Raw genomic sequence first — 13,312 nt, 5'->3', positions numbered from 1 at the left:
CCAATAAATGGCTCAAGGGCAGCGCGGCCTCCACTGGTTATTTGGGGGGGGAATAAGCCCCGCCCCCACAAGCCCCGCCCCTCAAATAAGCCCCACCCCTCAGTAAACCCCGCCCCCACAAATAAGCCCTGCCCCACAAATAAGCCCCGCCCCCAAAAACACCCCCCCCCCCCCAACTATGCCCCCCCCCCCCAAGCCGGGGTCCCCCCCCATTTTTGTGCCCCCCCCCCTCAACTTATGGGACCCCTCCCCCAATTTGGGGACACCCCCCCCCCCCAATTCCCGTTTGCCCCCCAGATTTGGGGTCCCCCCCGCCCATTTCGGGGGTGCCCCCCCCCCCTTTGGGGTCCCCCTCCCATTTTTTGGGGTCCCCCCACCCATTTCGGGGGGGCCCCCCCCAGATTTGGGGTCCCCCCACCCATTTTCGCGGTCCCCCCCCCCTCTTTGTTGTCGTCCCCCCATCTTTAGGGTCCCCCAGTTTTGGGGTCCCCCTCCCCCATTTTGGGGGTCCCCCCCCCCCGTTTTGGGGGGCTCAGGGGGGGACGCTGTCGCGCACCCAGCGCAGGTAGGGGGGGTTGCCCTGGGCCACCGGCACGGCCACCACCTCGGCCACCTCGTAGGGGTGCGCGGCCCTGGGAGGGGTGGGGCGGGGTCAGGGGGGCGGGGCACCCCCCCGTCACCCCCCCTTTGTCACCCCGTCACCCCCCCGTGTCACCCCATCACCCCCTGGTATCACCCTGTCACCCCATCACCCCCCGGTGTCACCCCATCACCCCCCTTGTCACCCCGTCACCCCCTCGTGTCACCCCGTCACCCCCCTTGTCACCCCATCACCCCCTGGTGTCACCCTGTCACCCCGTCACCCCCCGGTGTCACCCCATCACCCCCCCGTGTCACCCCATCACCCCTCCTTGTCACCCCGTCACCCCCTCTTGTCACCCCATCACCCCCCTGTGTCACCACCTGTGTCACCCCATCACCCCCGGTGTTACCCTGTCACCCCGTCACCCCCCGTGTCACCACATCACCCCCACGTCACCCCCCGGTGTCACCCCCCGTGTCACCCTGTTACCCCCCCATGTCACCCCCCAGCACCCCCCTGCATCACCGTGTCACCCCCTGTGTCACCCCCCGGTGGCACCCCCCGCGTCACCTCCCATGTCACCCTGTCACCCCCCCCGTGTCACCTCCTAGTGTCACCCCCTGGTGTCACCCTATCAATCCCCCTGTGTCACCTTGTCACCCTCCCTGGTGTCACCCCCGGTGTCACCCCGTCACCCCCGGTGTCACCCCGTCACCCCCGGTGTCATCATGTCGTCCCCCCACGTCACGCCCCAGTGTCACTCTGTCACCCCATGTCACCCCCCAGTGTCACCCCATCACCCCCCGGTGTCACCCCCGTGTCACCCCCCGCGTCACCCCCCGTGTCACCGCGTCACCCCCCAGTGTCACCCCATCACCCCCCCGGTGTCACCCCCTGCCCGTGTCACCGCGTCACCCCCCGTGTCACCCCCCGGTGTCACCGCGTCACCCCCCGCTCTCACCGCACGAACTCAGCCAGCGCCGGGATCCTGGAGCTGCGCGTCTTGATCATCTGGGGGGAGAGGGGACATCGGGGACGTTGGGGACATCGGGGACACCCCGGGGACACCCTGGGGACATCGGGGACACCCTGGGGACACCGTGGGGACACTGGGGGGGACACTGGGGACCTCAGGGACACCCCGGGGACACCTTGGGGACGGTGTGGGGACACCGCGGAGATGGTGGGGACGTCAGGGACCCCCTGGGGACAGCGTGGGGACATCAGGGACACTGGGGGGACAGCGTGGGGACACCCCGGGGACATCAGGGACAGCGTGGGGACGCTTGGGGACATCAGGGACACCGTGGGGACACCATGGGGACATCAAGGACACTGGGGGGGACAGTGTGGGGACACTTGGGGACATCAGGGACACCCTGGGGACATCATGGGGACGCTGTGGGGACAGCGTGGGGACATCGGGGACATCATGGGGACATCGAGGACACCATGGGGACATTGTGGGGACATCAGGGATCAGCGTGGGGACACCAGGGACCCCCTGGGGACATCATGGGGACCCCATGGGGACATCAGGGACCCCCTGGGGACAGCGTGGGGACACCCTGGGGACACTGGGGACCCCCTGGGGACAGTGTGGGGACACCGTGAGGACCCCGTGGGGACACCCTGGGGACATTGGGATCAGCATGGGGACACTTGGGGACATCAGGGACCCCCTGGGGACACCCTGAGGATGCTGTGGGGACACTGGGGACCCCCTGGGGACACCGGGGACAGGGTGGGGACATCGGGGACACCGTGGGGACGCCGGGTGCTCACCAGCAGGACCTCGCTGTCCTCCTCCACCTTCCCTTTCCACTCGTAGCTGGGGGGGGGGGAGGGGGTGAGGGGGGCCTGGTGTCCCCCCCCCCATGTCCCCATGTCCCCCCCGTGTCCCCATGTGTCCCCCCCCCCCGTGTCCCCGTGTCCCCACTCACATGGAGGTGACGTGGGGCAGGACGTTGACGCAGGCCGCCAGCCGCCGCTCCACCATCGCCCTGCGCGGGCCGGGGCCGGGTCACCCCCCTGTCACCCTGTGTCACCCCCCTGTCACACACCCCACCCCCCCCCCCGTCACCCCGTGTCACCCACCGCCGTCACCCCCCGTCACCCAGCCCCCTGTCACCCCCCGTCACCCCTGCCTGTCACCCAGTGTCACCCGGCCCCGCGTCACCCCCGCGTCACCCCTGTCACCCACCCCATCACCCCTGTCCTCCCATGTCACCCAGTGTCACCCCGTCACCCCTGCCTGTCACCCAGTGTCACCCGGCCCCGCGTCACCCCCACGTCACCCCTGTCACCCACCCCATCACCCCTGTCCTCCCATGTCACCCAGTGTCACCCCATCACCCCTGCCTGTCACCCAGTGTCACCCGGCCCCGCATCACCCCCGTGTCACCCCTGTCACCCACCCCATCACCCCTGTCCTCCCATGTCACCCAGTGTCACCCCGTCACCCCTGCCTGTCACCCAGTGTCACCCGTCCCCGCGTCACCCCCGTGTCACCCCTGTCACCCACCCCCACCATCCCCGTCCCCCCTGCCTGTCACCCAGTGTTACCCCGCCCCGTGTCACCCCCCTGTCACCCACCCCCACCACCCCTGTCCCCCCATGTCACCCAGTGTCATCCCCCGTCACCCCTGCCTGTCACCCAGTGTCACCCAGCCCCCTGTCACCCCCCCGTCCCCCCATGTCACCCTGTGTCACTCTCCCCTGTCACCCCCCTGTCACCCACCCCATCACCCCCATGTCACCCCGTCACCCCCATGTCACCCAGCCCCACGTCACCCCCCGTCCCCCCATGTCACCCGGTGTCACTCCCCCATCACCCCTGCCTGTCACCCAGTGTCACCCAGCCCCGTGTCATCCCCCCATCCTCCCCCATGTCACCCACCCCCACCACCCCCGTCCCCCCATCACCCAGTGTCACCCCGCCCCGTGTCACCCCCGTCCCCCCATCACCCAGTGTCACCCCGCCGTGTCACCCCCGTCCTCCCCAGTGTCACCCCCCCGTCCCCCCGTCACCCAGCCCCGTGTCACCCCCGTCCCTCCCATCCCCCCCATGTCACCCCGTGTCCCCCCCATGTCACGCCCCCATCCCCCAGTGTCACCCCCGTGTCAGTCACCCCCTCGTGTCACCCCGCCGTGTCACCCCCGTGTCCCCACCGCGCCAGCTCCTTGGCCACCCTCTCGTTGGGGCAGGTGACGAAGGCGGCGCAGAGGCTGCCGGGGACGTAGGGGTCAGCGGGGTCAGCGGGGTCAGCGGGGGCGTTGGGGTCAGCGGGGTCAGCGGGGTCGCGGGAGTCGCGGGGGTCGCGGGGGCCGGAGGCCATGGAGAGCAGCCGCCGCCCCAACGCCTGCAGCAGCGGCGTCACCGTCACCAGCGCCAGCGCCAGCACCTGCGGGGACAGCGCCGCCCGCCCCGTCGCGATACCCATGTCGTGATACCCACGTCGCGATACCCCGCCCCGTCACGCTACCTCACTGCATCACGCTGCCCCGCCTCACGGTAACCCGCCCTATCGCGATACCACCGTGTCGCGCGCCCCCCCCCCCCCCCCCCGCCGCGTCGCGATCACCAGCGGGCCGCGGCAGCCGCCATGTTGCGGTGATAACCCAGCATGTCGCGATAGCCAGCGCGCCGCGCTGCCTGGCAACGGCGCCGGGCGACCTGGCGCGTCGTGACAGCCAGAGCGTCGCGAGAGCCAGGAAGGGCGCTGCGCAGGCCGGCACGTCGCGATATCTGGCGCGTCGCGACAGCTGGTCGTGGCACCGGGATGTCACGAATCCCAGCACATCGCGATACCCAGCACGTCACGATACCAGCCCGCAGCACCAAGACACCTGGCGGTAGTGCTGCAAGGCCTGGCATGTCGCGATACCCACCATGTCGCGACACCCAGCCACGGCGCTGCAATACCTCCTGACCGCAGCATCACCGTACCCGCTACGTCACAATAGCTCCTGTATGTCACGATACCCACCCACGGCGCCGCAATACCCACCGTGTCATGATACCCGGCCTACCACGTCACGATACCTGGCTATGGCACCACAATACCCACGCTGTCACGATACCCACCATGCCGTGACACCCAGCACGTCGCGATACCCAGCCCTGGCCCCACGTTGTGATATCTGCCATGTCGCGATACCCAGCCACAGCACCGCGACACCCACCGTGTCGCAACGCCCCGGCACGCTGCGACACCTGGCTTTGCTGACGCGACAGCCACCACGTCGCGATAGCCACCACGTCGCAACACCCGCCGTGTCGCGACACCCAGCCCCACGCCACCGTGCCCGTCGCGCTGCGACGCCCCCCACTGTCGTGACATTCCCCCCTCTGTCGTGATATGCCCTCCCCCTGTCACGACAGCCCCGCGGGGGGGGGGGGGCTACTCACCCCCCAGGCCACCTTCATGGGGCGCCGTCCCCGCCTGTCGGGAGAGCCGGCGCCGTCAGGGGACCCCCCCTGCCCCACGGCTGCCCCACGGCATCACGGCCCCACCCCTGCCCCACGGCACCGGGGCTGCCCCACGGCCCCCACGGCTGCCCCATTGCCCCCACTGCCCCATAGCCCCCACGCCTGCCCCACGGCACTGGGGCTGCCCCACGGCCCCCACGGCTGCCCCATGGCCCCCACTGCCCCATAGCCCCCACGCCTGCCCCACGGCCCTGGGGCTGCCCCACGGCCCCCACGGCTGCCCCATGGCCCCCACTGCCCCATAGCCCCCACGGCTGCCCCACGGCCTCCACGGCTGCCCCGTTGCCCCCACTGCCCCATGGCCCCCACGCCTGCCCCACAGCACCGGGGCTGCCCCACGGCCCCCACTGCCCCATAGCCCCCACTGCCCCACGGCCCCCACGGCTGCCCCATTGCCCCCACTGCCCCATAGCCCCCACAGCTGCCCCACGGCACCGGGGCTGCCCCATAGCCCCCACGGCTGCCCCACGGCTGCCCCATAGCCCCCACTGCCCCACCACCCCCACCCCTGCCCCACGGCCCCGGGGCTGCCCCACGGCTGCCCCCCAGCCCCCCAAGCTGCCCCCCACCCCCCTGTACAGCCCCCCGCCCCCCTTATTGCCCCCCCCAGCCCCATCAGCAGCCCCCCAACCCCCTCTACTGCCCCCGGCCCCCTATACCGCCCCCCAGCCCCATATACGGCCCCCCAGCCCCATATACCGCCCCCCCAGCCCCATATACGGCCCCCCCAGCCCCATATACCGCCCCCCAGCCCCATATACGGCCCCCCCAGCCCCATATATCACCCCCCAACCCCATATATCACCCCCCCAGCCCCCTATAGTGTCCCCCCCAGCCCCATATACAGCCCCCCGGTCCCATATATCGTCCCCCACCCCCTATATCGAGCCCCCCAGCCCCCTATATCGCCCCCTGCCCCCTATATCGCACCCAGCCCCCTATATCGCCCCCCAGCCCCCTATATTGACCCCCCAGGCCCCTATAGTGCCCCCCAGCCCCATATATCGCCCCCCGCCCCATATATCGCCCCCCAGCCCCCTCTATCGCGCCCCTGCCCCCTCTATCGCCCCCCATACCCCGCCCCCCCCCCCGTACCCGCCGCCGCAGCCGCCGCTCGGCCGCCGCCCCCACGTGACCCAGCCGGCCCCGCCCCCACCCCCGCGCCCCGCCCCCCCTCCCCGCCGCGTCACCGCGGCCCCGCCCCCTCCCCGCCGCGTCAGCGCGCGGCCGGAAGCGGGCCGGGGGGGGGAGGGGTCGGGGGCGGGAGGGGGGGGAGGGCGGGGGAGGGGTCACGGGGTGGGGAGGGGTCGGGGGGGGGGAGGGGTGCCGGGGGTGGGGGGAGGGGGAATTTGAGGAGGGGGAGGGGGTGGGGGAGGGGTCCCGGGGAGGTGGGGGAGGGGCGGGGGGGGGGGAGGGGGTGGGGGAGTGCGAGGGTGAGGGTGGGGGTGAGGCGCCGGCAGCGCGCGCACACTCACACTCACACCCCCACGCACACTCACACTCGCCCCGCGCACACTCAAACCCTGCGCACACTCACACTCACACTCACCCCGCGCACACTCACACTCACACCCCGCGCACACTCACACCCCGCGCACACTCACACCCCACACAGACTCACACTCACACCCTGCGCACACTCACATTCGCCCCGTGCACACTCACACCCCTGCACACACTCACACTCACCCCACGCACACTCACACCCCTGCGCACACTCACACCCCGCTCACACTCACACCCCTGCGCACACTCACACTCGCCCTGCGCACACTCACACCCCTGCGCACACTCACGCTCACTCCGTGCACACTCAGTTCGATGCTGTGCGCGCTCATCCCGCACACTCACTCCGCGCACACTCACACTCGCCCCGTGCACACTTAAACTCACCCCACGCACACTCACACCCCGCACACGCTCACACTCGCCCCGCGCACACTCACACCCCTGTGCACACTCACGTTGATGCTGTGCACACTCACCCCTGCACTCACACTCGCCCCACACACACTCACACTCAGTCCATGCACACTCACACTCGCCCCATGCACTCACACTCATTCTGCGCACACTCACACTCACACCCCCGCACACTCACACCCCTGCGCACACTCACACTCGCCCCACACGCTCACTCTGTGCACACTCACACTCACTCCGTGCACTCACACTCACACCCCCGCGCACACTCACACTCGCCCCACGCACACTCACATTCACCCCGCACACACTCACACCCCCACGCACACTCACACCCTGTGCACACTCACACCCTGCACACACTCACACTCACTCTGTGCACACTCACACTCACTCCGTGCACTCACACTCGCCCCACGCACACTCACACCCCCGCGCACACTCACACTCACCCCTGCACTCACACTCACCCCGCGCACACTCACACCCCGCGCACACTCACACCCCCGCGCACACTCACACCCCCGCGCACACTCACACTCACTCCTGCACTCATACTCACCCCGCGCACACTCACACCCCGCGCACACTCACACCCCTGCGCACACTCACACTCACCCCGCGCACACTCACACCCCGCGCACACTCACACCCCCGCGCACACTCACACTCACCCCGCGCACACTCACACCCCCGCGCACACTCACACCCTGTGCACACTCACACTCGCCCCGCGCACACTCACACTCACCCCACGCACACTCACAGCCCTGCGCACACTCACACTCGCCCCGTGCACACTCACACTCCTGCGCACACTCGCCCTCTGCACCCCCACCCCTTGCACGCTCACCCCAGTGTGAACTGGGAGCTACTGGGAGGGCCGAGCGTAGGAGCACTGGGAGGACTGGGATGGGGACACTGGGAGCTCTGGGAGCCAGTGGGAGGCACTGGGATGGGATGGTGGGACACTGGGGGGATACTGGAAGTGCTGGGAGCACTGGGATGGGGACACTGGTGGCACTGGGAGCACTGGGAGCACTGGGATAAGGACCCTGGGGACCCAGGGGACACTCGGGGACACTGGGAGTACTGGAATGGCGACACTGGGGACACTGGGAGGCACTGGGATGGGATGGTGGGACACTAGGGGGGTACTGGAAGCACTGGGAGCACTGGGATGGGGACACCGGTGGCACTGGGAGCACTGGGATAGAGACTCTGGGGACACTTGGGGCATTGGGAGCACTGGGATTAGAGGATTGGGAGCACTGGAGACACTGGGAGTGGGGACTGGGGTTACTGGGAGCACTGGGATGGGGACACTGGGAGCACTGGGGGAGCTGGGGGACACTGGGAGGCACTGGGGGCACTGGAGGCTCTGGTACAAGGACACTGGGGACACTGGCAGGCCCTGGGAGAGGGCACTGGGAGCTCTGGGAGCAACTGGGAGACGCTGGGATGGGATGGTGGGACGCTGGGGGCACTGGGATAGAGCTGGGACAGTGGGGACCACCGTGCCACTGGGATGTGCCACTGGTGCCACTGGTGTCGCTCCTGTCACTGCTATCACTGGTGCCACTGGTGTCACTGGTAGCACTGGTGCCGCTGCTGTCACTGGTGCCCTGGTGCCACTGGTGTTACTGGTGCCACTGGTGTCACTGGAGCCACTGGTGTCGCTGCTATCGCTGGTATCACTGGTGCTATTGGTGCCACTGGTGCCACTGCTGCTGCTGCTATTGCTGGTGTCACTGGTGCCACTGGTGCTGCTGGTGCCACTGCTGCCATTGGTGCCACTGGTGTCACTGGTGCCGCTGCTTCATTGCAGCCACTGGTGCCACTGGTGTTGCTGGTATCACGGTGCCACTGGTGCCACTGGTGTCTCTGGTATCACTGGTGCCACTGGTGCCGCTGCTGTCACTGCAGCCACTGGTGCCACTGGTGCCGCTGCTATTGCTGCAGCCACTGGTGCCGCTGGTGCCACTGGTGCCGCTGGTGTCACTGGTGCCGCTGCTGTCCCTGCTGTCACTGGTGCCACTGGTGCCACTGGTGCCGCTGCTATTGCTGCAGCCACTGGTGCCGCTGGTGCCACTGGTGCCACTGCTATCGCTGCAGCCACTGGTGCCACGGGTGCCACTGGTGTCACTGGTGCTGCTGCTGTCCCCGCTGTCACTGGTACCACTGGTGCCACTGGTGCCGCTGGTGCCACTGGTATCACTGGTGCCACTGGTGCCGCTGCTGTCATTGCAGCCACTGGTGCCACTGGTGTCACCGGTATCACTGGTGCTGCTGCTGTCCCCGCTGTCACTGGTGCCACTGGTGCCACTGGTGCCGCTGGTGCCGCTGGTGCCGCTGGTATCACTGGTGCCACTGGTGCCACTGGTGTTGCTGGTATCACTGGTGCCACTGCTGTCGCTGCAGCCACTGGTGCCACTGGTGCCGCTGCTGTCACTGGTGCCACTGGTGTCACTGGTGCCGCTGCTGTCATTGCAGCCACTGGTGCCACTGTTGTCACCGGTATCACTGGTGCCACTGCTGTCACTGCAGCCACTGGTGCCGCTGGTGCCGCTGGTATCACTGGTGCCACTGGTGCCACTGGTGTCACTGGTGCCGCTGCTGTCATTGCAGCCACTGGTGCCACTGGTGTCACCGGTATCACTGGTGCCACTGGTGTCGCTGCAGCCACTGGTGCCACTGGTGCCGCTGGTGCCACTGGTGCCACTGCTGTCGCTGCAGCCACTGGTGCCACTGGTGCCGCTGCTGTCACTGGTGCCACTGGTGTCACTGGTGCCGCTGCTGTCATTGCAGCCACTGGTGCCACTGGTGTCACCGGTATCACTGGTGCCACTGCTGTCGCTGCAGCCACTGGTGCCGCTGGTGCCACTGGTGTCACTGGTGCTGCTGCTGTCCCCGCTGTCACTGGTGCCACTGGTGCCACTGGTGCCGCTGGTGCCGCTGGTGCCGCTGGTATCACTGGTGCCACTGGTGCCACTGGTGTTGCTGGTATCACTGGTGCCACTGCTGTCGCTGCAGCCACTGGTGCCGCTGGTGCCGCTGGTGCCACTGGTGCCACTGCTGTCGCTGCAGCCACTGGTGCCACTGGTGCCGCTGCTGTCGCCGCTGTCGCCGCTGTCGCCGGTGCGGGCCCTAAAGTCCCCGCCCCCCCCCTCCCCCCGGGCCCCTCCCCCTCCCTCCCTCGTCCCCTCCCCCGACGCCTGCGTCCCGTCCCCCCCCCCCCCCCGCCTGGGCCCGCCCTCCTCCCCGCCCCCCCCTCCTCCTCCTCCTCCCGGGCCCCTCCCCCTCCCGCCTGGGTCCCCCGCGCCGCCCGTGCCGGCGCCCGGGGGAAGCGAACGGCGGAGGAACCATGTCCTATGTCCCCTTCCGAGGTACCGGCACCGGGGGGGCACCGGGGGGGGGGGGGCACCGGGGGGGGGGCACCGGGGGGGGGGGGGGGGACGGGAATGGGGGGAACGGGAGGGGGGGAACCGGGGGTGGGAGGAACCGGAGGGGGGGGAACCGGGGGTGGGGGGGAACGGGAGGGGGGGGAACCGGTGCGGCCCCGCAACCGGTACCGGGAGGGTTTTTTTTTTGGGGGGGGGGGGAGGGGTGGGGTCGGGAGCGATGGGAATGGGAATGGGAACGGGACTGGGGGATGCTGGCACCGGGACCCGGTGGTGCCGGTACTGGGGGATACCGGTACCCGGTGATACCGGTACTGGGGGCTACTGGTATCCAGTGATACCGGTACCCAGTGATACCGGTACTGGGGGCTACTGGTATCCAGTGATACCGGTACCGGGGGCTACTGGTACCCAGTGATACCAGTACCAGGGGCTACTGGTACCCAGTGATACCGGTACCGGGGGATACTGGTATCCAGTGATACTGGTACTAGGGGCTACTGGTACCCAGTGATACCGGTACCAGGGGCTACTGGTATCCAGTGATACCGGTACTGGGGGCTACTGGTATCCAGTGATACCAGTACCCAGTGATACCAGTACTGGGGGTTACTGGTACCCAGTGATACTGGTACTGGGGGATACTGGTACTGGGGGATGCCGGTACCCAGTGATACCAGTACCGAGGGAGGATGCTGCTACTGGTACTGGGGGATACTGGTACCAGGGGGTTGGTGGTACTGGGGAGATGCCAGTACTGGGGGATGCTGGTAGCCAGTGATGCCAGTAGCAGGGGGATACTGGTGCTGGGGGATGCTGGTACTGGTTGTTGCTGGTACCGGGGGAGGATGCTGGTACTGGGGGATGCTGGTAGTGAGGGATGCTGGTACTGGTTGGTACTGGTACCGGGGGAGGATGCTGGTACTGGGGGATGCTGGTACTGAGGGATGCTGGTACTGGTTGATACTGGTACCGGGGGAGGATGCTGGTACTGGGGGATGCTGGTAGTGAGGGATGCTGGTACTGGTTGGTACTGGTACCGGGGGAGGATGCTGGTACTGGGGGATGCCGGTACTGGGGATACTGGTACTGGGGGATACTGGTGCCGGGGGATGTTGTTACTGGGGGATGCTGTTACTGGGGCGACGCCGGTACTGGGGGATGCCGGTACCGGGGGAGGATGCTGCTACTGGGGGATACTGGTACCCAGCGATGCCGGTCCCAGTCGATCCCAGTGCCCCGGTTCCCCGGGGCCCAACCTGACCCAGTTCAGAAACGGGGCCGGGGGCGGGGGCGGGGAGGGGGGCACCCGGGGCCTCCTTGGCCTCCTCATCCTCGGCGGGGGAGGCCGAAGGCCGCGGGGCCTTGGCCACCCACTCCCCGCGGGGGTGGCCCACGAGGGGGGAGGGGAGGGGAGGGGGAGGGGGGCCAGTTGGGGCCTTACCCATCCCCCACCCCCCCCATTTTGGGACACCCCCCCCCCCAAAAAAAAAAAAAAAAAACCATCCGGGCCTTCCTCATCCTCCGGCGTGGGAGGCCGAAGGCACCCGGGCACCCAAGAGGGGACCCAAGCGAGCGGGTGGGGACCCCCCCCACCCCCCCACCCCCCCTCCCCCGCCGTTGCCGGAGCAACGCCGGGATGCGGGCACCCAGCACCCATGGGTGGGATATTGGGGGGGGGGGGGGAGGGGAAAAGGGTACGGGGGGGGGGGGGAGGAAGGGTCATCCAGTGGTGGCCCCCCCCCCCCCCCCCCCCAGATGTGCGAGGAGCCCCCCTGGCCCGCGGGCCCTACGCCCCGGCACCCTACGAGCGGCCGCCCTGGAACCCCCGCTTCTGCATCATCTCCGGGAATCAGCTGCTGATGCTGGATGAGGAGGAGGTGAGGGGGGGGGGAGGGGCAAATTGGGGGGGGGGGGCCTCAATTTTTTTTTGTGACCCCCCCCCCACCATCCTCCTCCTCTTAGATCCATCCGTTGCTTATCCGGGATCGCCGGAGCGAACCGTGCCGGAGCAAACTGCTGCGGCGAACCGTCAGCGTCCCGGGGGAGGGGGGCGCCCACCCCGAGCACGGTACCGGGGGGGGGGGGGGGGGGGCCCCCCCCCATTTTGTTTTTGGGGGGGGGGGGGGAGGGGGGAGCTCAGCATCCTTCCCCCCCCCCCAAAAAAAGCTTGGGAGCCATCCCATAATGCTCACTGGAGGCACGCATGGCTGCTCGGCAACCGTTGCTAGGGGAACCCCCCGGCGAGGGGAGGCGGTTGGTCCTACCCCCCCCCCCACCCCTCCCCCCAGGCATCCGGGGCCTTGACCTCTCCCCTCCCCCTCCCCCCCCCCCCCCAAGACCCAGATGTTGGGGTCCCCACCCCCAGACCCCTCCCCCCCCCAGACCCAGATGTTGGGGTCCCCTCCCCCACCCCCAGACCCCTCCCCTCCATCCCCTCCCCCCCCCGGACCCAGATGTGGGGGTCCCCTCCCCTCCCCCCCAGGACCCAGAAGTGGGGGTCCCCCTCCCCCTCCCCCACCCCCAGACCCCCTCCCCTCCATCCCCTCCCCCCACCCCCCAGGCCCCAGATGTTGGGGTCCCCCTCCCCTCCCCCACCCCAGACCCCTCCCCTCCATCCTCTCCCCCCCCCCCGACCCAGATGTTGGGGTCCCCTCCCCCACCCCTAGGCCCCAGATGTTGGGCGTCCCCTCCCCCCACCGTGGGTGGTCCCGGGGTGGGGGGCTGGGGACACGGGGGGACACGGCGGCGCCCCTCCCCCCCCCCCCGCCCCTCCCCCGCTTCCTCCCGGCATTTTAAAAAAAGCCAATTTCGGTCCCCGGCGAAGTTGGGCTCCGAAGCGTCGCCATGGCGACGGCGACAGCGCGGGGGGGGGGGCACGCGCGTGCGCCACCCCCGCCGCCACTGCCACTG

General features: G+C 69.2%; 2 protein-coding genes across 2 annotated transcripts in view; one reads left to right on the top strand and one right to left on the bottom strand.

The window, feature by feature from the left end:
- Positions 1-396: 396 nt before the first annotated feature.
- On the bottom strand, positions 397-6,242 carry CUTA (cutA divalent cation tolerance homolog). Its single transcript, XM_087730091.1, has 7 exons — positions 6,171-6,242; positions 4,995-5,028; positions 3,755-3,987; positions 2,527-2,586; positions 2,369-2,414; positions 1,545-1,594; positions 397-632 (listed from the first exon to the last, which is right to left on the bottom strand). Exons 2-7 carry the CDS (start codon positions 5,010-5,012, stop codon positions 533-535), a joined length of 507 nt encoding a protein of 168 aa, XP_087586217.1. The 5' UTR covers positions 5,013-5,028; positions 6,171-6,242; the 3' UTR covers positions 397-532.
- A 4,053-nt stretch (positions 6,243-10,295) lies between these two features.
- Positions 10,296-13,312, top strand: part of SYNGAP1 (synaptic Ras GTPase activating protein 1) — a 35,713-nt gene continuing 32,696 nt past the window's right edge. The window contains exons 1-3 of the mRNA XM_087729824.1: positions 10,296-10,384; positions 12,158-12,279; positions 12,365-12,470. Coding sequence (XP_087585950.1) covers positions 10,363-10,384; positions 12,158-12,279; positions 12,365-12,470 — 250 coding nt within the window. The 5' untranslated portion in view covers positions 10,296-10,362. The remainder of the gene's footprint in view (positions 10,385-12,157; positions 12,280-12,364; positions 12,471-13,312) is intronic.

Source organism: Nipponia nippon, unplaced genomic scaffold, assembly GCF_047370975.1.
Source record: "Nipponia nippon isolate SJK-2023a ecotype South Korea unplaced genomic scaffold, ASM4737097v1 scaffold_47, whole genome shotgun sequence".
Lineage (NCBI taxonomy): Eukaryota > Metazoa > Chordata > Aves > Pelecaniformes > Threskiornithidae > Nipponia > Nipponia nippon.
Note: the sequence above shows the minus strand (reverse complement) of the source record. Positions and strands in the feature narration are given on the sequence as shown.

What these genes read in the sequence shown, in the direction of transcription:
- CUTA (XM_087730091.1), bottom strand. An exon ending in GTGGCCAAGGAGCTGGCGCG is followed by an intron (nt 2,587 to 3,754) that starts GTGGGGACACGG and finishes CGGCCCGCGCAG; the next exon opens with GGCGATGGTGGAGCGGCGGC. An exon ending in GCGCTGGCTGAGTTCGTGCG is followed by an intron (nt 633 to 1,544) that starts GTGAGAGCGGGG and finishes CACCCCTCCCAG; the next exon opens with GGCCGCGCACCCCTACGAGG.